The 23,796-nt window shown below is 48.8% G+C and overlaps 1 protein-coding gene across 6 annotated transcripts in view; it reads left to right on the top strand.

The window, feature by feature from the left end:
• Positions 1 to 23,796, top strand: part of LOC142560842 (ATP-dependent RNA helicase DDX4-like) — a 109,037-nt gene that overhangs the window by 78,649 nt on the left and 6,592 nt on the right. For all 6 annotated transcript variants that reach the window (XM_075673223.1, XM_075673224.1, XM_075673225.1 and 3 more), the window contains 2 exons: positions 10,121 to 10,408; positions 12,224 to 12,904. In XM_075673223.1, the coding sequence (XP_075529338.1) occupies positions 10,121 to 10,408; positions 12,224 to 12,904 (969 nt within the window). The remainder of the gene's footprint in view (positions 1 to 10,120; positions 10,409 to 12,223; positions 12,905 to 23,796) is intronic.

Here is a 23,796-nt window from a genome sequence, read left to right as displayed (position 1 = left end):
ACTGTAACGTGCATACAATTTTTCAACCCATTTTATCGGGAAAGAAGTGCACGTTAGATTAGAGTAAGTACAGTAGTCAGTGTTAGCACTGTTTTGGATGCCACTGCATGCACCAGCTGTTGAGCCGATGGTGCCAGATGTGCTGCAGCTACCTCTGAAAGCAGCAGCAGTCAACGAAGACAGCGAATGACTGGCTGTCTGATAAGATGGTTGAGTTTGAGTACGACAGATATTGCCGAGCAAGACCCACATGCTGAAAGGCGACAAATGTGTTGGTGCAAAAAAATGGCGAAGTGCGCATGACAATATTATTATTATTACGGTTGCGACAGGCTCCTTCCTTTCTTCATTGGAAAGTCAAAGAAGCAGGAGTGCTTCTTGCTCAATGTGCCTGTTCAGTACAAGCACAATAAAAAAGCCTGGATGACTTGGGTGCTATTTGGTGAGTGGCTGAAGGAGTTTGAGCTGAAAGCCATCAGTTATTTTTTTTTGCCACCCAGTGCCACTGCAAGGCTACAACCTCTCAACATAGGCACAATTCAATTACTGTTGCTGCAACCTCAACCATCAAGTCGAGATTCTAAAGGCCGAGTTGTGGATTGCACTTCAGGTGCTCGAAAGGTGGATGGTTGTGACATGCGAAATTAGGCAGAACAGTTTCAGGAAGACTAGTTTTGTCTGTCTATTGGCTTCACCCACACTAACGCTATCGTTCTCGATTCCTGATCACTGAGAGGCATGGGAGGAAGCCATAGACGCTAGGCTTGTGAGGGACACGGATGACCTCGACGACTTGCTGCTGATGACGCTGTGTGGTTAACCAAAGAACTCGACGATGATGCAAATTTTCTGTGAAGTGTGAGCCAAGGCTTACCCTGAGCAGACCTCCTTCGACGAGGACATTGATGTTCTGCAACGATGAACGGCTACGTTGCCACTTTGGAGGTCCTTGCATATTCTGGGGGACTGCCAGAAAAGTATGCGACTAACTTAAAAAACTTGTAGAAAGCCATCAAATGCACTACTACTGGGCATAAGCAAGCAGCTATCACCCAGTTTTTGGATGTGTGGCAAGGCACCTGAAAGCTTTTTCTTTTTTGTCAGCTCTTTCGAACTTTAAATTGTTACAAGGACTCATTTTGTCCTGTAGTCAGTCTTTTTTTCCTTAGATGTTAAATTCAATATCTAATTAAAGTAAAAGAAATGAGCATATCTACATTGTATGCCATGGTAAAAAAATGATTTAGTGCAAATAATTGAAATTTCCTGCACCTTGTTTCGAATCGGACTGCTGGTACGATCTGTTGGGAACTCGGCGCTGACGCCCGTGGTTGTACCTGGGTCGCAAGCCCCAAGGGTAGCGTTGGCCTGGCGGCCTGGGGTACAACTGGAAGCATCCGAAGGTCCCGGCAAAGCATGAGTCGACTGGTAACAACGAAACAACTTGTTTATTTTAACATCGCAAAGAGTTGGCGGTCAGGTTTGACCGTAGTAGAGAGACGGGAGAGCACTTCACTCAACAGAAGAAATCGGAGCCCTCCTTTTGGCGTCCGGGGGCAGCTGTTTTTATACTCTCGCAGTTGAGGGTAAGAAGGAACCCCTCAAAAGACGAGCACGTGAATGTACAATGGGCTAATGGTGACGCACACTGTCGTAGCGATGCCGTAGCACCATGTCGAGCACGATCTCGTAGCACCCTGTCGTGGCGCTGCCGGTCGGACACAATGACTGTAATGAGAGGATGGTCCCTGCTTTGGCATCGCCTGTTTCGGGCATAATGACTGGAACGAGATCCCTGCTTTGGCATCGCCTGTTTCGGGCACAATGACTGGAATGAGATCCCTGCTTTGGCATCGCCTGTTTCGGGCACAATGACTGGAATGCGAGGATGATCCCTAGGCGGTCGCATCGCCGCAGTCGCGCCTAGAAACACCTGGCGATGAGTGTTGCGGCGACGACGATCGGGCCAAAATGTCCGCCGCCCCGCCGCAGTCGCACCGGCAAAACCACGTGTCGCAGGCGAAACGCAACAGACCGCCCCGCCGGGGGAAGGAGATCCCGATGGACAGGGGACTGCATCCGCTGTCCGGAGGGATGTCGCTCGATGATGCTCATAACCGAAGTCGGGCGTCCCTCGACGTTTCTTGAGCGCAGCGCACAGAGAAGGCCTCGTTCTCTTGTTCAGGTTCGCACGGGACACTGCAAAGTGACTTCGGGAGAGTTCACATTTTTTGTTCTCGTTCCCGGCAAGCGTTAGAACTACGCTGAAACTCAACCGCTCAGTCAGCAAGCACGGCACAACCCTCACTAAGCCCTGCCAGGCTCTTTCCCCTTTTTATACCACTGCCTAGTTCCTTACAGTAGTCTAGCATCACTCAGAACGCGTCCACAAATTGAAAAATTGCACTAGAAAGCATATCATCACTTTGAAACACTAAACAAAAGCAATATGTTAAAAAAAAATCCTGCCTCAGGAAGAAAAACATCAGTAACAAACAATTTTGAGGCTGATTCCTACGTTAGGGGCTTCGACTTAAGCCATCGGCGTTACCGTTGAGACTCCCCTTTTTGTAACGCACCTCAAAGGAATATTGTTGTAAAGCGAGGCTCCAGCGCAGGAGGCGGCCATTTTTGGGAGAGATGGTCTGCAGCCATTGGAGAGGGCAGTGATCCGTCTCAATGATAAACCTCGAGCCGGCTAGATAGCATGACAATTTCTGAACGGCCCACACGAGACATGCACACTCTTTCGCGGTGGCGCTATACGCCTGCTCACGACTGGTCAGCTTACGACTAGCATACAGGACGGGGTGTTCTACTTCTCCATTTTCCCGTTGGCACAGTACAACGCCCATGCCTCGCTCACTAGCATCGCACTGAACAATGAACTCTTTTGTATAGTCTGGCGATCGTAGCACAGGCTGGCTTGTTAGGGCACTCTTTAGGGCGCTAAAAGCTCTTTCCTTGGTCTCGTCCCAGACGACTGTTTGAGGCTCTGTCTTTCTTAGAGCATCCGTCAGGGGAGCCGCGATATCAGAGTACCTAGGGATGTACCTCTGATAGTAGCCGGCGACACCCAAGAACGACCGAATATCGGTCTTGGTGCGCGGTTGCGGAAAGTCTCGCACAGCGGCCACTTTTATTTCAGAGGGGCGGCGACGACCCTGACCAATCACGTGACCGAGGTAGACAACCTCGGCCTGTGCTAACTGGCACTTAGGAGCCTTTACTGTCAAGCCTGCTTCGCGCAGGCGGGTTAGCACTGCCCGCAAGTGTGTCATATGCTCAGACCAGGATGCGGAGAATATCGCTACGTTGTCTAGATACGGTAAAGCGAATTCTTGCTGTCCCCGCAACACTTTATCCATGAGGCTTGAAAAACAGTATGGCGCGTTCTTCAAACCAAAACTCAACACTTTAGGACGGAATGTTCCCATTGGTGAAATGAACGCCGCATACCTACTAGCCTCTTCTGTAAGTGGAACCTGCCAATAACCCCTGACAAGATCTAGGGTGGAAATAAACTGAGCGCTACTAACTTTCTCAAGGCGCTCCTCGATGTTAGGGATCGGATAAATTTGATCCTTAGTGATGGAATTAAGCCTGCGGTAGTCGACGCAAGGACGAGGTTCCTTGCCCGGTACCTCAACTAAAATCAAAGGGGAGGTATAATCACTCTCACCTGCCTCAATAACACCGAGCTGTAGCATTTTCTTTACCTCAGCCTCCATAATATCGCTCTGGCGGGGTGACACCCGATACGCCTTGGATCGTACTGGCTCTGTGGAGGTAAGTTCTATATCATGAGTAAGTACAGAAGTCCTACCAGGCCTCTCAGATAACAGACCTTGAAACTCTTGTAATAGCTGGTGTAGTTCGGTTTTCTGCTCGGGCGACAGCGGTGCTTTACTGATAAGGTCACTAATGACTTGACCGGTGTCTTCCCTGTTCGTCACTGAGCCTAGTCCCGGAAGCTCGACCGGAAGCTCTTCAGGAACGTTTACCATCATGCACACCACTGCTTCCCTTTGTCTATAAGGTTTGAGCAGATTACAGTGGTAAACTTGCTGTGCTTTCCGCTTTCCTGGCAGACTTACCACGTAGTTAACGTCCGACAGTTTCTGAACAATTCGTGCTGGGCCCTCCCACTGCACGTCTAGTTTGTTGTTTAGCGATGTGCGCAATATCATGACCTCATCGCCAACCTCAAAACGACGGGCCCTGGCTGTCCGATCATAATAAACCTTGGCCCTCTGCTGGGCCTTTGTCATTGCTTCACCTGACAACTCCTGTGCCCTTCTTAAGCGTTCGAGGAGCTTAAGCACGTACTCCACCACGACTGGGTCGTCGCCCCTACCTTCCCACGATTCTCGAAGCCTGCGAAGCGGAGATCGAAGCGAGCGACCGTACACCAGTTCAGCTGGCGAAAACCCCGTAGCCGCATGCGGCGCGGTCCTTAAAGCAAACATCACCCCAGGCAGACACAGCTCCCAGTCAGTTTGATGTTCAAAACACAAGGCTCTCAACACGCGCTTCATGACGGAGTGGAGCTTCTCAACGGAATTCGACTGTGGGTGGTACACTGAGCTGTGTAACAGCTTTACCCCACACCTTTCGAGAAAAGTTGTCGTCAAAGCGCTAGTAAACACTGTGCCCTGATCTGATTGAATTTCTGCAGGAAAACCAACTCGCGCAAATATGGACAGTAGTGCATTGACTATCTCAACTGAGCTGAGTTCTTTAAGCGGCACTGCTTCAGGGAACTTTGTCGCTGGGCAGATCACAGTCAAAATGTGTCTGTACCCCGTGGCTGTTACCGGCAGAGGTCCCACAGTATCAATAACGAGCCGTCTAAAAGGCTCCGTAATGATAGGTACCAATTTCAACGGCGCCCTCGATTTGTCCCCTGGTTTGCCCACCCGCTGACAAGTGTCACATGTCCTCAAGAAATGGTCTGCGTCCCGAAAACACCCTGGCCAATAGTACTCTTGCAAGAGACGGTCCTTAGTTTTCTTAACTCCTAGGTGTCCGGACCACGAACCCCCATGTGACAAGCGCAACAGATCCTGACGATAGCATTGAGGCACGACCAGCTGATCGAACTCCACTCCTCTTCGGTCTAGATACTTCCGGTACAGGACTCCACCTCTTTCCACAAAACGCGCAGTTTTCCTGGCGATACCTTCTTTGACATTGCAGCGCACGTTTTCCAGGCTGCCATCCTTTTTTTGCTCGGCTATCAAAGCCGACCGGCTGACTTTTAGCAACCTATCAAGTCCGTCTGACGTAGGCGCGATGAGCAAATCAGTAGATAGCTCTTCTAACTTTCCCGAATCGGGATTTTCCTCTCCAGTATCTGGCGCCTTTAACGTTACAGACTCAAGTTTATTCAGTTCGGGCGTGCTCTGAATATCAGCTTGCTGCGCCTCTGACCCTTTTTCGTTGTTTGATAACGTCGGCCCCGCAACTACCGCCTTTGCAGCGAGCTCCCGAACCTTCGATCTGGTTAAGGCCTGAACACTAGCTTCACCAAACAAAAGCCCCTTCTCGCGCAGGAGGTGATCGGACCTGTTTGAAAATAGGTACGGGTACTGGGGTGGCAGCATAGATGACACTGCCGCCTCCGTCTCAAGCGCTCCGAAAGGTCCTTCAATAAGCACTTTTGCTACCGGCAGACACACGCTATGAGCTTCCACGGCTTGCTTGATCCATGCGCACTCGCCCGTGAACATATGGGGTTCTACATAAGACGGGTGAACTACATCCATCGTTGCTGCGGAATCGCGAAGCACTCGGCACTCTTTCCCGTTCACGAGGAGGTCTCGCATGTAAGGCTCGAGAAGCTTCATGTTCTCGTCAGTGCTGCCTATTGAAAAAAACACAACTTTTGGTGTTGTTTCCGGACACTGCGCCGAAAAGTGACCCGGCTTCTGGCACGTATAACACACGCCCGCTCGCCTCATCTCGAACCGCTTTCTGCGTTTGGCTGCCGCCGTCTCTTTACGTTTGGTCGGACTGCTTTCGCTCGCATCCGCACTACGCGTGTCCCCCTTTAATCTCATGGGCGTGAACTTCGGCCTCTCAAACTTCGAGCCAAATTCACCCTTTTGACCGTCCTTAGCTCCGCGAGCTCGATGCGTCACAAACTCCTCGGCTAGCTCAGCGGCTTTAGCCACCGTACAAACGTCTGGCCTATCCAAGACCCAGTATCGCACGTTCTCCGGTAACCGACTATAAAACTGTTCTAGCCCGAAGCACTGCAGAACTTTATCGTGGTCACCAAACGCTTTCTCTTCTTTGAGCCACTCCTGCATGTTCGACATAAGCCTATACGCAAACTCTGTATATGACTCACTTTTGCCTTTCTCATTTTCCCGAAACTTCCGACGGAACGCCTCCGCAGACAGCCGGTACTTTTTTAGAAGACTCGATTTCACTGTGTCGAAATCCTCTGCCTCCTCTCTATCCAAGCGAGCGACTACGTCGGCCGCCTCGCCGGGTAACAAAGTGAGCAAGCGCTGTGGCCACGTTTCCCGAGAGAACCCCTGCTTCTCGCACGTTCGCTCAAAGTTAACCAGGAACAAACCAATGTCCTCTCCAAGCTTAAACGGCCGCATCAGGTCAGTCATTTTGAACAATACGCGTTCTCCTGCACCGTGTGCCTGACTTCCATTACGAGCGCGTTCCATCTCTACCTCAAGACGCTTCATTTCCAAAGCGTGTTGACGGTCACGCTCTTGTTGCTCTCGCTCTTTCTGTTCTTTACGTTCACGCTCTTCTTTTTCTTTTTGTTCTTTAAGTTCGCGGTCCTGTCTTTTTGCAGTCTCCCTCTCTTCAATAGTCTCAAGGCATTCCGACAGCTCGTCATCCTCAGCCTCTAACTCAAGAATAGCCTTTAGCAGTTCTGGTTTTCTGAGTTTGTCTGAGACATCCAGACCCAACTCTCTTGCAAGCTCCAACAATTTCGGTTTGCGCAACGACTTCAAATCCATGGCTGCTCTGAATGCTGCTTTCTCTACTGCTTACTATTGTCTTGCCGCAAACTAACCCGGCAGCAACGACAACCACAATTACCAGCTCTGTTTCTGACACTAACAAAAAGCCTGGCAAAGCTCAGAAGAAGAAAGTCCCGCACTCACCAAACCTCGCAGGCAGGAATTCCGCGCAGTCGTTCCGCTGCAGGCAACCAGTCGTCACACAGGGCTCGTTGCACTGCTCCCGGATCGTCGTTGAGCTGTTCAGCATACAGTCAACTGCATCTCTTTGCTGCTGGCCTCCGTTGTCGCGATCTCACCGCTGGCAGACAGTTGTTTGAAGTCGGAGGCGATCTCACCGCTGCCAACCAGATGTTTGGATCTGACTTGCTGGTACGATCTGTTGGGAACTCGGCGCTGACGCCCGTGGTTGTACCTGGGTCGCAAGCCCCAAGGGTAGCGTTGGCCTGGCGGCCTGGGGTACAACTGGAAGCATCCGAAGGTCCCGGCAAAGCATGAGTCGACTGGTAACAACGAAACAACTTGTTTATTTTAACATCGCAAAGAGTTGGCGGTCAGGTTGACCGAAGTAGAGAGACGGGAGTGCACTTCACTCAACAGAAGAAATCGGAGCCCTCCTTTTGGCGTCCGGGGGCAGCTGTTTTTATACTCTCGCAGTTGAGGGCAAGAAGGAACCCCTCAAAAGACGAGCACGTGAATGTACAATGGGCTAATGGTGACGCACACTGTCGTAGCGATGCCGTAGCACCATGTCGAGCACGATCTCGTAGCACCCTGTCGTGGCGCTGCCGGTCGGACACAATGACTGTAATGAGAGGATGGTCCCTGCTTTGGCATCGCCTGTTTCGGGCATAATGACTGGAACGAGATCCCTGCTTTGGCATCGCCTGTTTCGGGCACAATGACTGGAATGAGATCCCTGCTTTGGCATCGCCTGTTTCGGGCACAATGACTGGAATGCGAGGATGATCCCTAGGCGGTCGCATCGCCGCAGTCGCGCCTAGAAACACCTGGCGATGAGTGTTGCGGCGACGACGATCGGGCCAAAATGTCCGCCGCCCCGCCGCAGTCGCGCCGGCAAAACCACGTGTCGCAGGCGAAACGCAACAACCTTGAAAAAGCTGCAAATTAATATTGTACGCCACCTTGTACCTGCTACCCCTTAAGCATTGCTATTGTAGCTATCGATCATCACACAGCCAGTCGTGAACACAGCGCAGTGCACGGCGCGAAGGGTCAGAGGTTTAAAATTAAAATTTAGATTTTTGTGTGGTTGATGACTGCACAATCGATTTTCAAAATTAGCACCACCAATGTTGCATTTTACGGGCAGGAACATTGTGGGAACAAGGTACTTAAGAGGATTCTAATACTAATGTTTGAGCCTTTTGCCCTGACAGGGCTTCAGAGATGTAGTAATGGAGAAAATGTATGAACGAGAGACTTATCAGCTGGTGTCTACTGTATTTTTTGCCTGTAAGCTGGTTGGAACCGCTTGTCAATTGCAATTCATAAGAAGCCAACAGACACCGACACCATGGACAACATTGGGGAAATAACTTGTGCTTAACCCTTTGAGGGTCAGTTTTTTTTTTTTTTTTTTTTCCCCATATGCGACCGCCTAGGGTTGATTTTTTGTGTTGCAGATTCCAATTCATTTAGGGGGCTTGTTTCGAAAAAATTTACCATAATTTTTCTAGGGTGACCGTAAAGTGAGAAAAAATATTTTGCATTGGTATACAGGCACTCTTCATTCATGAGTAACAATAAAAAAAGGAAGTAAACTTATCAGAATTAAAAATTTGATGCATTTTTGTGCACATAGTTCAAGGCTTTGAAAATCCGCACACGAGAATTATTTTGCAAGCCTGAAATGTTCCTGCCCTTACACTAATAGGTACGTCCATAGCATAATCGAACTGCATAGGTGCGCGCACTCGAGAAAACTGTTTAGTTGTGTGCCCATCAAAAAAAGCAACACGTGTGACAAACTTGTGCTAATCTTCATCTTATCACCAACCAGCTAGGGCAATTAGTTTTCGTGAGTCTTAAAAAAAGAAAAACTGAAACGCATGCACGGTGGCATCCTTCCTATGTGCACCCCTGTGAGCACTAAACGAGTGAGAAACAAGCGGTCGCCCTTTCAGCGATTAGGAATGAAATAGCCATCAGTTTTGCAAGCGCAAAAAGCCAAAACCCAACAGTCGTTTGGTTTCCAAACGGCCGCGCGCATGCAAATGCACGAGCGGTAGTATATAGATGCGTGGGAGCAAAGTAGCGCTAAAACAAACCATGCAATGAAAACCGAGAGAGGGAGGCGAGCGAATTAGGAAAGTGGCGCGCTTATTAAATGTACCGACGGCGCTGTAAATATACGGCATCGACCATTATGGGACTTCTTCGCGGTGGTGTATATTTACGTCATTGACAGTCAAAGGGTTAATAAAAGGAAAAAAAAAAATGATGGGGAAACGCTGCCGCGGTAGCTCAATTTGTAGAGCATTGCATGCGAACTGCGAAGGTTGTGGGATCGTTTCCCACCTGTGAGAAGCTTTTTAATCCACTTTCATTTCCATTAATTTATCGGTTCTTTATTTCATTTATTAAGCACAAGTAATTTCCCCTATGTTGTCCGTGGTGTCATGGTTGGCTCCTTACGGTATCACTAATAAATATCGGGCCCCTCGATTTACTCCTTCTTTTCGTTTGTCAGTTGCAATGTAGTTTACAGGTTCCATGCGTTTGCGCAAGCCACAGTAAACTAGCTCTTCATCTGGGACATCTTTTGTTGTTGTTTTCATGACCATGGGTATCAGCCATGTGGTTCTCAAGGACATGGCCTATGTAGTGTCATGGTTGTACACAATACTCTTAGGGTTTTTCCGGTTCCCACATAGCTCCTGTAATACGTGGACAACTAAGCTAGTGCGGGCTCTTGCACTTTGTTACAGTTGGGTGCCAACGTCACCCACGCTGTGTTTTGCGGTGCTCCGTGTCAGCGCGTCTGAATTAAATGGTGCTCGATGGAACTGTACAGTCTGAATTGCTTGATTCTTCTTGTGACCGAGGTTTGACTGCATCATCTCTGCTTTACTGAAGTGGGTGTCTGCTGGCTCTATGTGCAGGCGGCGTTCATGCTTCCCATTCTGCAAACCCTGATGAGTGACAGTGCCCTGGAGAACCCTGCGAACCAGGCTGTGCAGACTCCTCTGGCGGTGATCCTGTCTCCCACCCGGGAGTTGGCCATCCAGATAGCCCAGGATGCGCACAAGTACGCCTATGACTCGATCCTTAAGACTGTGCTCGTGTACGGGGGCACGTCGGTCCAGCACCAGCTGGCGATGCTCTCCCGTGGCTGCCACATCCTGGTGGCCACCACGGGTCGTCTCAAGGACTTTGTCGAGAAGGGCAAGGTGGGTGGCAACGGGCACTCCGTACTTCTTGCAGCCATAGGGTTTCCTGCTAAACTCGCCAGAGGGAACTCCAGTCGGTTGGCTGCCACGGTAACGATGGTCATACAGTGCAAATTTTGATACAATGAGCTTCCAGGAACTGCAGCAAATCGTTTGTTATTCTGAAAGGGGGTTATAGTGGAAGCACAAAAATTGCAGTGCATAAGTTGACACTGTATGGGCCGTTCATGAAAGTGCCAGTGTTGGATCCCAGCCCGTGCTGTTGCTATTTTTTCATACATTCTGCTGCCACTCACCATACGGTAACAGTGGCACACGTGAAAGAAACGCCGCCTACAAAACCATGAAGGAGCAAGCCTCTGTCCCCTTCTGCACAGGATGCAATGTTTTTTTCTTCGCATACATTGCTGCGAACACCGCAATGTCTAGCTTGCCCCCCCCCCCCCCCCTCCTGCTTTTTTCCCCGCTTTTTTTTTTCATCCAGCTCACTATCTTAGGTTTTTGTTAGCCCGTGCACGGTGGGGTTCTTTCTACATTGTGTAGTCTGCCCCGGCTGTCATGAAGGATACATTAAAATAGAAGAATCCCCGGATTTCGGAATATGAATTTGTAGCATCAAAGGCGTTAAAGAAAGAGAGCGTACCTGCACAACCACTGGAAGTTGTTGCACTTATGATGCAGTATTTTGTTAAAAATGATCAGTCACAAAGCTGTTTGAAGCCAGAACGATGTAGTTTAGGCACATGCATGTAGTGTACTCACAGACAACTTTCTGTGCCAATGAAGGGAATGGTACGGAGGCCAAAGCACCTGCATCTATGTTACTGTGCCAAATAGTCCGTCAGCACTTGACAGCGCTTTTGAATCCTCGGAACAAACAAAATTCTTCGAGCATTTTGGAAAGTTTAGCACCCTTTGTTTTTTCTGTTAGCTTAATTAATGCTTTGTGGTAAACTGAATTTGTTTCGTGCTGAGTTTCATGTGGCCGAGCAGCCCATGAAAACTGCTAAAATCTGCCACTGGCATGGCGTGCTTACAGTCAACGAATGGAATCTCTGATCGGGACAACTTTTTGCGGTCTTTTTCTTGATAGCCATTGACCGCATTGGACAGTGGTAGCACAAAAACTAAACAAGTGGCTCTTTTATATAAGACCAAGATGGCTGCAATCAGAAATGTAGAACCTTACATCACTGAAGTTCCTTTTTCCACGTTCATTAGTAAACATACAATTCGCCAACATAATGTAAGGCACTATTATAACTGAAATAGTTATCGATGATGCACGAAAATCGTGCATCAGTCACTGTAGAATCCAATAGAATCCAATAAAAAAAGTTGTCCTATAGTTTTGTTGCCTACACTTCGTAGTATCCAGCCAAATGTCTTCATAAACATTCTGGAAACAATAGGCGATTAATTTTAATTATATCTAGAACCACTCCGTCAATTTAAAAAGTAATTTTCGAAATCAGCATAAAAAACTGAGGGATAATTTTTATCAAATGTAGACAAGAAAGTTTCTAACCCTCCACCCCTAAAGAACTGGGTTTTCCAGGATTTTTCTGTCTTCAAGACCAGTGTTAAGGTGACTATAGCTTGCTTATTAAGTAACAAGCTTAATAAGTTTTTTTTTAAACTCAGTTGTACAGCTTTTGAGACAAAGGTTGTGTAATTGTATATCAGTGCATGTGTTGCAGGCAACCATATGCACTGGCATATATGCCTGTGTAATCAGATTCCCATGTTAATGAAACAATTGAAGGTCGCGCTAGGCTTCTGTTGACTCTTCCCGTTTTGTTGTGCTCGTTACAGATCACATTCGAAAAGTTGCGCTTCCTGGTCTTGGATGAGGCCGACAGGATGTTGGACATGGGTTTCGAGCCTGACGTTCGCGCCCTCGTGGGGCACTCGACCATGCCACCGAGGGGCCAGCGTCGTACGCTCATGTTCTCTGCCACCTTCCCGGAGTCCATTCAGATGCTGGCGCGGGAGTTCCTGGACAACTCTGTCATGCTGTCGGTGGGCATTTTGGGCGCGGCCAACTCGGACGTCCAGCAGCAGATTTACCAGGTGACCCAGTTTGAGAAGCGACAAAAGCTTCTGGACATCCTCGCCGAGGAGGGCAGCGACCGAGTCATGGTGTTCGTGGAGAAAAAGAAGACTGCCGACTTCCTCGCTGCCTTCCTGTCCCAGAAGGGTGTCAAGACGACCAGCATCCACGGGGATCGGTATCAGCGGCAGCGCGAGGAGGCCCTGCAGGACTTCAGGCGGGGCACCTGCCCCGTCATTGTGGCCACGGCTGTGGCCGCCCGCGGTCTGGACATCAAGGATGTGCGCCACGTCATCAACTACGACTTGCCCCAGTCCATAGACGAGTATGTGCACCGTGTGGGCCGCACTGGCCGTGTGGGCAACCTGGGCAAGGCCTCGAGCTTCTACGACTCCGATGCTAACAGTGCACTGGCTGCTCCGCTCATCAAGATCCTGTCCGGGGTGGGTGCTTGCTTGGCTGTTGCCTCCGTTGTGCCACCGTTTTATTGTCCTGTGCAGATTACACCTGGATAACATTTCCTTTACGTAAAGCTCCACTTGCCACAATGTTTATTTCATTGTGCTCACTCTTGCCTACATTTTCGAGTTACTATGCATATGGGGGTGTGCTTGCATCCCCCCCCCCTTTTTTTTTCTGATCAGTTCTAATATATTGCATTAGTATGTCAAGCTGCATTAGTATGTCAAGCCTTTCACTCAACTGTGACCTGAGATTGTAAGCAAGTGTAGCATGTTTTTATCTGGCCGTCCCATTCACACGGGCAAGTGCATGTTAAGTACAGTCGACTCCCGTTAATACAAAGTTCACGGGGACTGCAAAAAACTTCGAATTAAACGAACTTCCAATTAAGCACAAAACACAAAAAACAGCACTTTATTTGTGGCGAAATCAAGTATTTTCTCTAAGAAAAATAGTCGGTCATCTTGCTTTGCTTCTTGCCGAATCGTGCTGCTGAAAGCAAGTTCTGCAGGCTGTAGATGTGGCGGAACGCTTCTTCCGCGTTACCTTCAGCGGCAAAATAGCGCTCCGCAAGAGCAAGGCCTGCAGCTACATCGGCAGCCTTAGGTTGCAGCTCGCCTTCAACGTCATCGTCGCTTCCTGGGGCCGAATAATCTCTACAATTTCGCTATCCGTCAGCGCACCGCACGTTTCGACCGCCTTGTCTACGGCGACGTAATCTTCAAAATTGACGTCCCCGAGAGCATCACCAAAATCAGTGCCATCAAGCTCGCTTGTTGACGCTTCCTCCGCTGAAATTTCAGAGGCATCCTCCGAAGAAGCTGCCACAAAACCGCAAGTCCTGAAGCAGTTTGAGATTGTTTCTTGCTTCACACGATCCCATGCTCGCGCCAACATGTGGATGGCACTAAGCAGGCTCACCTCGTACTTTGTGGAGCTATCCATACACAAAATCATGCGCTCGAGGAGGTGCCGCCAGTACAGGACTTTAACATTCTTGATGATGCCTTGGTCCATTGGCTGCAAAACAGCCGTTGTGTTTGCAGGCAAAAATGCGAGGCGTATTGCACTCAAGGCTGGCACATTCACGTGAGCACTGCAGTGATCGACAAGGAACAACACCTTGCGGTTCGAAGCAGCAAACTTGCGGTCCAATTTGCTTATCCAGCTCTTGAAGATTTCGGCCGTCATCCACGCTTTTTTGTTCGCCTCATAGTCCACAGGCAGCGTCTTCACGCCTTTAAAACATCTCGGCTTCGCGGCGTACCCGACATCGTTCCGTGCCAGTCATGTTTGCCGCGATCAGCACCGACACTCTCTCCTTGCTGCGTTTGCCCCCAGCACAGTCGTCGTCCTTGAATGTCAGGGTCTTCTCTGGTAGAAGCCGATAGAAGAGTGCAGTCTTATCTGCATTGAAGATGTCTTCCGGTCTGTATTCGGCGAGATATTCATGCAGCTTTCCGTCCTTCCATGTGGCGCATGTTTCCTGGTTAACGGACACCTTTTCACCACACACGCTCTTGAAAACCAGGTCATGGCAATCTTTAAAGTGCGTCAGCCATCCATCTGACGAAACGAAGTCTTCGATCCCCAACATTCCTGCAAGCGTTTGGGCTTTCATCGCAACGATGTCTCCGCTGAGAGGAAGTTTGTTGCTCCTGGCCTCCCTAATCCAAACCAGCAGAGCCTTCTCCAACTCTTGGTAAGCGCCGGTGCGCATTCGCTTCCGAGAAGTCTTGAACTTGTCGTTCTCAAATGCATCCATTATTGTGCGCTTGTTCTTGATGTAGTTAGAGAGAGTGTTCGGCTTGATCCCGTACTTCCGCGCAATGTCTTGTTTGGCGGCACCTCCCTTCTCAGCTTCCTTCAAAACCTCGACTTTCGTTGCCAGGTCGAGCGTGCGATAAGAGCCACGGTTTGCCATGGCTATAAACTGCGCGACTAGGTGCAGTCAATTCCGAATCACTCGTGGAACAATGTAGCCTACGAGGTTCCCGCACAAAGGCGCTCGACCAACACACGCCTTGCGCACGCTGCAAGACTAATCTTGCACAATCTCGCCACTGCCAGTATGCAGCGCTGCGTGCACCTATGGCACCCGCGTGGCCTCCGGCGGGAGCCGCTACGCCTCCCGCCGGAGTTGATCGTGGAGGCCACGGCAGCCGTCGCAATGAATAATCGCGCCGCTCCAAGAAGGATGGCGTTGCGGGCGGCTGCGGTGGCGATGACACCAACGCGGAGCACGGAACTGTTGCAACACTTAAAAAATTGCACAAGAATGACGGTCACCTCGAGGATCCCGGCTGAAAATTAACTTCCAATTACTGGATGAGGACTTTGAATTATCGAGCGATTTCTTCTATAGGATTACATGCAAAACTGACGGGACCAGCACGTCACTTCTAATTAACCGAAAATTTCAATTAAGTGGCTTCGAATTATCGGGAGTCGACTGTAGTGGGTGTGGCCGGTTCCTCCGCACTGTGGTGCTTGAAACGGGGGGCACTTCATGTGTCCAGGTTTTAAGGCTGCAGCATGGAGGAGGCGAGCACAAAATTATTTTGCTCTGCTAAATATGATCCCTTACTGGTTTGAAAATTGTGGCTCAAGGTCTACATAAGGCAAAGTGTGTGCTAGCGATTACAGTATTTACTCGAATTTAACGCGCACCTTTTTTCTGATAAAACGGGTCCAAAAATTGCATGAGCCTTAGAATAGAGTACAACCCTAAATCCGCATTACCGTATCGCCATCAGCATTCGAAAAATGGCTGCCTCGTACGCGCTTTTAGCCTAGCTGCCGAATCTTCCTTTATGTGCATACCTCCATGTTGTATGTGTAACCAGGCGCTGGTGTAACCTAGTCTACTGCCTGTCTTCCCGTTTTCTGTGTTGATTCAATCAGCATGGAAGTGCCGAACGCAAAGACACGCCAAGTCCACCATAATGCCACGTTTAAAAGGAAAGTTAACATGTGTGCAGAGACAGACAAAAATCGGGCTGCGTCACAGGTGTTCAGAGTTTCTGAAACTCGTGTGCGGGACTGGCGAAAACAGAATATTTTCGCCAGCAAAGCAACAAGGAAGGCTTTTAGTGGACAAAGCAGGGCCGCTTCGCCAAAATAGAAGAGCTGCTCGTGGAAAACGTGAAAGAGCAGTGAGCGGCACAGCGGCCTGTGATGACCGATCTGCTCAAACTACAGGCAATGCACTTCAAAGCGAGCAGGTGCTGGCTATCAAACTTTATGAAGAGAAAACGCTTTTTCCTTCGAAGGCGGACAGGAATATGCCAAAAATTGCCCGAAGAATATGAAAAGGAATTACTTTTCAGCGGTACGTTTTGAACTGCGCCCTTGAAATGGCAACCACTTCGGACAGATTGGAAATGCCGATCAGATGCCGCTCTACTTTGACATGCCTGCCACCGCAACTGTTGAAAAGAAGGGGGCGAAGCAAGTGAGTGTTTAGTCTTCTGGCCACGAAAAAAAATTTGTCGCCTCAATGCTTTGTTGCACTGCGAATAGTACAAGCTGCCCCTCTATCTTCAGATGGAAGACTCCCCCGAAACAAATCATGTTTCCGAGTGGCGTGATCGTGCGCGCAGATGAAAAAGGTTGGATCACCACGGATTTCATTGCTGACTGGATTGATAAAGTTTGGCAGAAGAGACCGACCCGGTGGAACTTTGGATCTGCGTGGTATGCTCGTGCCACCTTGACCAGCGCATCAAGGACAAGCTGGCTGCATGCAACACCGACCTTATCGTGATACCCGGTGGCGTGACATCGCAGCTCCAGGCACTTGATGTTTGTTTAAACAAGCCAGTGAAAGATAGAGCTGCCACGAATTCACGCCCGCCAATAAAATGAAGCCTGCCTCGCTGCAGGACTTTGCTGGATGGGTGAAATATGCATGGTGCACGATCCCGTCTGCCATAGTCAACAAGGCCTTTGAAATGCGGCATTTCGAATGCCATGGACGGCACCGACGATTAAATGCTTTAGTCTGTTGATAGCAATAAGTTGTCTGATAGCGATGAGTGATCTTTTGCCTCACACGACTCATACCGGCGCAGTGATAATCTTGGCGGCAAGGTACGCCGCTTCCATTTGTGTTCTTATTGATAGTGGGAATGTTTTTTCCAAATCTGAGAAAATACTGTTTCTATATGAAAGCACGAGTTGCGCGGTATTGTACTCTTTTTTTTTTCTTTTTGGTCACGGAAAACTGGTGCGCATTACAATCGAGGGAACACTCAAATTGCCACACCCATGTCTGAAATAGCTCTGAAGGCCTGTCGGAACAATTATTAGGCGTATCTGTGCTTGTACTGTGACAGGAGACGGGGGGGTGTATAGTTGTTATAGTGAAAGCCACAAAATTAACCATTCTGCCCATCAACCCATCAGTTCATAAGTTGCCACCATCTGAGCTGTCCATGAAAACGTTTCTGCTGGCTCTCTGCCTGTGCTGTTGGTATTTTCCATAAATTCCACAGCCACGCACCACCAAAGCACCGTATAATATGATTGATGCGTGCAAATCGGAAACATAGCTGAGAACTGCTGGAAAAAGGAAGCTCCATGTATGTCGCCTACGAAGTGCAATGTTTCCTGTTCTTGTTTTTCGTGTACCTTGCGGTGAGCACTGCCACCGTCTCGCTCCAGGCAGCCCCCTGCACTATTCCAAAGCTTAAGTGCACAAAAATGATGCCATCCAGAAAGTGTGAAGTGTGGCCGTGGGACATCCCTGCGAGTACGAAGGTTGCATGTCTCTGCACGCATAACTAGTACAGCTGCAGAAAGAAGGGCAAACAAAAAGGAAGTCTCACCCCCGTTGCTAGGCGACACTTGCCTGGGCGGAGCATGCACTCGCAAAACCCAATTCGTTGTCACCTCCGCAATAGGTTTTTAAGAAATTCTCTCCTGCATTTTTTGAGCGCTGCTGTGCCTGCTCTCTGCCTTGTCGTCTGCTAGCACACTGTTCCAGCTGCCATGAAGGATGCACGGAAATCTTAAGAATCCCCAGATTATGGAATAGTGGTTCGTAGTACTGATACGGCGTTCAGGGGTGTGACGTGGACAGATTACCGCTGCTCTGCATTTCGTGAACAGTGAGATTGTTCATGTTCACAAAAAACGGTCTCTGGAGTTCGCCGCTCATGTGTGGCAAACTCCACACCGACGCAGCATCACTGCAGATTCCACATGGGATGTCTATCTCTATGGCAACACCACAGTCATGGTCACTTTCGCCCGCTGCCACGCTGCAACTTGTGCAACAAGACAGCGTAGCAACTATAGAATCGAGGCTTACGATAGCGAAACGAGTCTCCGTCGCATCAGAGCCAGCTACGGCTGCATCAGTGTGAGCGAGAAAATCTGATTTTTGCTTGGTAGGCAGCGTTGAAACAAAACCGTGCAGTTTTTTTAGCCTTTTTCACATTCTCCAAATCATGGGGCTGTAGTTTTTCTGGAATGCCACATGAACACTGGTTGCTGCCAGTACCGCTTCCATTTGGTAAGCCTATTCTGCAGTCACGAATAGCAAAACTGTTGCCGGCATCTTCCAAATATAATGCGCACTTTAGAAAGTAACCTTTGTTTCTTCTTCTTTTTGGCAAACTTACGGCTTGTAGCAAACTGAATTTGACATAGTCCAAGTTTCGCGCGCCTGTGTAGACAGTGAAAATCTGAATGGCATTGTATGTGCATCGGGTCAACCTTTTCGCCTCCTTTTTCTTCATAGCCATTCAGCGTACAGAGTAGTGGTAGCACGGAAACTAAACGAGAAGATTGGCTCTTTCTCAAGGTGGCTGCGATCAGAAACTTGGAATGGCAACTGCGCATTGTAAACATAGGCCCTTCTTTGCATGCATCAGCAAAAATACAGCTCGCCGGCATGATATAAAATATTACGATCAAAATATCGAAGATGTGTGAAAATGATCTCAAGAAAGGGATTTTTCTGAGATTTTTCGGTCTCTTAAGACATGTGTCCCCTTAATGTGACATGAGAACCGAATAACAATCGGTTTTCTGAGGTTCATAAGTAAACGGGAATTCTGAAAACTTTGAAGTACAGTGAAACCTCGTTACTATGAGCAGCACATTATCAAAGTTTGCGGCATCTTGTAAGCTGGTTTCACAGCTTTTGACGAGTAGCCTGCTGGCATCAGCACTTGCTTTTGTCTGTACGTTCTGCTGTTGCAGTAAGGCGTGAATCCACCTTCACGGAACGGTGGTGCATGCGCCCTGCCCTAGCGAATTAGTCTCAAAATGTTTTGGAAAGGACACGTACGCAGCAGCATGGTATGACATCTGGGGAAAGTACTCTGGGAAAAGAAATGTGCACAGACGCTCACTGCAGCAACCACATTGAAACTCCACTGGTAGCTCGACGTCGCTACGGTGCCGAAAACTTTCATGGCGTAAGACTGCAACTCCACTTTAACAGAAAATTGCCAGGGCTTCATCCGGACTGAACCGTGAACCACGTAGTTGCTGCTTTGCATTGATGGTTATCAAATTTATTGATAAACCCCTGCATTACACTTGCACGACACATCTGACGCAGTCTTCTTGCAGCGTCGGCCCACTGTTGCTGCACTGTTGCTGGTGGTGGCAGCGCGTGCCTGACATCATGTACTCGTTTAAAACGTGGTAACACTAGGTCAATACGAGATCGACAGGACGCTGACACTAACAATTGACCACCTATTCAGCACTCTGTCACTGAGATATTTGATCTTAATAGGCAGACGACGCAACCAACGGGTGCGAGTTGTCATATAGCGCGTTTTCGTGCCATCGCAGCTACCCCTAGAAAGTGTTTGCCAAGTAGAGCTTGATGGTTATGCGACTGTGCTGTTAAAATGTAGCTTGTGCGGCTTCAACTGCAGTTCGCATTCCGTGGGTGCATTAGCTGGGACAGTAAAGATGTGTTCGGCCTTCCTCTACTCAGCGTTGTGTATTGCGCGGCCATCGTTCGTGTTCAGGTACGTTATTCAAGCACCCAACAGACATGCAACCCATCGGCATTCTTGCAACAGCTCAGATCATGAGCGCAACAGGGAGAACAGAATGCATACCAAGAAACTAGCACATGAGGGGGCATTGTGACTGGCTGCCTAGGCGCAAGTGAGAGATCAAGAGTTGCCCACGGTTCAGTATTTGCCACATCCTCATTGCTCCAGCTTTGCCGCCAGTTCCGTGCATCGTCTCCATAGGTGCTGTTTAATAGCTGTTAACGCAATTAGGCAATTACCAGCCCAGCAGCTTTGCCACGGTTACCTTAAAAGTATATGCTAGGCATTTATAGTAAATTCAGCCCAAGTGAAATTTCATTGCATGTGGCCTTCAAAGGGCATATCTGGCACAAGGTATGCTGGCCCCGTCAGTACAGAGAACAAAAGCAGTGAAGAGCAGACGCTCTGCTGATCCATGACTGCACTGGACCATTTGCACAATGTCTTCGAGCGACAATGTCAGCTGCACCAGCTCTTCCGCACTGTCAAATGGTGATGGCTACGATTCTGTTAAATTCGGCAGCCATGAATCGCTGTTTGCGTGTGACCCGCCACCCGAGAGCCCGCGCCCCACACTACAGCAAGAGTAGTGCTAGCCACGTAATTCATATTTCTCTGGGAAGCATTTCACATACCCCCTATAAAGGTATTGTGGAGCTCTGCTTTCTGCATTTGTATGTCAATTTAGCCGTGCAAAAGCGAAACCATCTCTGTAAGGGATCGCAAGAGATCACGTTACTTTCGAACTTGTTTGAGATTGAGCACTTTCTTAAAGGGCCCCTCACCAGGTCTGGCCATTTTGAGCAAACAGAGCATACAATGCGTGCTAATGATAGTGTCTGCTCAATATTACTTCGCTACACACCGGGGAAAAATCTGAAATTTCGAACCGAGAACTGTTTGCCCTTCCCCTTGCAGCCGCCGTGCTCAAAGTCCAGCCGCTTGCAAGTGCTAATCACGTTGTCTTGCCAAAAAGGCCATGGGTGCACGCTGAAGGTGACGTACGTGTGCTAGTGTGCCTTACGTACACGTGTTTGGGCTGTGACGTCGCTGGTAGTGACACGTCACCTCGAGAATTATTCAAGGCAACATCTGTTATTTGTGTAATCTGTTGCTGGAATAGACAGTTTACAGAAATAATACACACACCAAATGTCTGAATCTTCTTGTTCGCACTGCATTGAGAGAGGTGTACTTCTGTTTTGTGCGATTGTTCCCACTTGCAGTTGCATGTGCAGACACCGAAACTCATTTTCTACTGTGTTCCAGCATGCGATCATGCTCCGTGATCCGCTTGTCTGTCTCAGTATTTGTTTAGCACTGACATGTACGGCTGGCCAGGTGTCCTCGTGCACAGCGCAAAATCATGCGCTGCACGAAACGAGACAATCGCAACAATTCGCATGTGATACCGTCAGCGGAAGTGCACCCACGCTGCCAGAAAGTGGGGAGGAAAAAAAAACGAACGCATGGCCCGTGACGTTTGCAACGCACATTTCTCGAGCTCCGGTATGGGAGAACGCAGGGGAGGAATTTCGTTTTGCAGTGGCATCTGCAGCCTGAAGTCAAGGGTTCGCGCCACTGAAATATTTATCTCTGCTATTAATGAACCAATTTGAAAATTTTTTGCTGCAGAATGCTCCCTAGAGGGCACTTCCAGCATATAACTGAAATTTGCTATGTGGCCTGGTGAGGGGGCCCTTTTAAAAGGCCGCTCAACCATTTCCTTCGGGACCACCCAGCCGCCAAATATGACCCGGAACACCCATGCCTTCAGGTTCGCAGTGTATTGTACTGACCAACGTTACTAGATTAGGTTCAGTTTAACTCTCCGTAGGTGCTGTATATCGCGGGCGCCCCCGAGCGTTGGTTTGCCACCAGAGAGAGGGCAGGAGCGCCGCAGGTAGCTCTACTCGGGTGCAGCTCTGCGTTTGCGAACGTGCTTGGGTCCTCAGACTGCGCAACTTACGAACACAGCAAGTGTTTTAACCGATGCGTTATTTAATGTCTTGTGTTTAGCAGATTGATTGAACTTTACGTAGCTGTGAAAATGCTGCTGCGCTACCCCGGAATGCACTGTGGAGCCCTTAGTACAAAGCTGCAGCAGCCCCGGCCGTCCACTGCGCTGAACTAATCAGCTCTTGCTGATGGGTAAATGCAAGTAGCTGAGAAGTAGCGGTAATCAGCTGTTGCTGTTTAGTACTAATTAATAATGCGAATGTATTGTATACTCGTGAGGCGGCGTTAGCGCGACCACACGATGGTCCAAAAAGTCAAGGGAGTCCAGGTGAGCCAGTCGAGGCAGTTGACGACGCCAGTTAAGGCAGAGCGAATTAGGCGAATTAAGGCAAAGTTAACTAAAATAGTTAAGGCACCCGAACCCATGACCATTGGTGGAAGTCGAACCGGTGACCGTTGGTGTTAATTAGGGCACTCGAACTCACGACCACTGGTAGGAGTCTAACCCACTTACTTTCGTGATAATTAAGTCGAAGTTAATATTGAGTTATGGCACTCGAACCCACAATCGCCCGCGGCAGTAGGAGTGGTTGAGGCGCAGTACTAGAGATAGCGAGAGTGTTGCGCTGCTAACGCCGCCGACTTTGGCGCCAAAAGACAAGGCGCTTGCTTTCTTGGGTTCGGGACAGCAAGCAGTACGGACATGACGTGCCGCTCATGCGCCGATCCATGCTTCTGCGAGACAGTCTCGCGTGGCCGCCTTGGAACGCGCCACCGTTCGCGTGACCGTACGCGCGAACGACCAGGCGTTGGGATCCAGCATGGGACGAACATATTCGCTCGCTATCCGGTCACAGTGAGTCGGACTTCTAGATTTGTCGCACGCCCATCGGCATGTCTTGTGGATAGCAACTCGGCTAGCAGGCACTGATCTATGAAAGGTGCAATAAATGCCCTTGTGATTGTTTGCACTACTGTGTTGTCGTTCCTTTGTCCCAAGAGCATGGGTGTGAGAACCCCACAGAGTCGAACCCTCAACTTTTGGTGGTGGCAATGCTTTCGCATTCATTCATGTGGGGATAACTCTTTCTTTATTAGAACATAAGATATACAAATCGGATATTTCGTCAACGCAGTGCCACTCGAATTATTTGACCATGTAAAAAGCAATTAGCTTATTAGTACAAAAGTTATATAATCAGCCATTGTAGCTGTCCGCGGGTCAATTGGGTAATTAGTACTAATGGTTGCTACTAATCAGCAGTTATAGTGGTCAACAGGTCGATCCGTGCACTATTTAACATAGGAATAAATCCAAGGCACCGTCTCTCGATATACAAGGTGGCCCAGCTAACTTTAGCCAGGGTTTAAATATATGCGAATGCCACGTGGCTGGCCAGAACCAAGGTAATGTTATTTGCCGTCGCTTGGAGATACTAAAATTGTTTTATCATGCCTAATTAGATAATTAGTCCTACTTATTTAATCAACTTCGCAAACACTAATTGTCAATGAGAAAGTTGTAGAGCGACATGAAAAACTCCCGACACAGCTTTTTGTTCCTCAATACGTGCTACATAAGTTTTTCCGAGCGTGAAAGCAGCCCGGGAATACACGCAAAGTGCCTCGAGCGGCGGGATTCTTTCACAGTCGGAAAAACTTTTATGTAGCACCTATTGAGGAACAGAGATTAATTGGGAGTTTTTCATGTCGTGCTATAATTTTATCGTAGACGCTTTTCATATAACTATATATTTCAGAAATTTATGAAATAATGAAGACTAGTTACCTGACTAGGTGGAATGAAAAAATATTTGAGCATCTCCAAGTGACAGCAAACAACATTATCTTGGTTTTGTTCAGCTGCTTGGCATTCGCATATTTTAAAA

The sequence above is a fragment of the Dermacentor variabilis genome, chromosome 10, assembly GCF_050947875.1.
Source record: "Dermacentor variabilis isolate Ectoservices chromosome 10, ASM5094787v1, whole genome shotgun sequence".
NCBI lineage: Eukaryota > Metazoa > Arthropoda > Arachnida > Ixodida > Ixodidae > Dermacentor > Dermacentor variabilis.
Note: the sequence above shows the minus strand (reverse complement) of the source record. Positions and strands in the feature narration are given on the sequence as shown.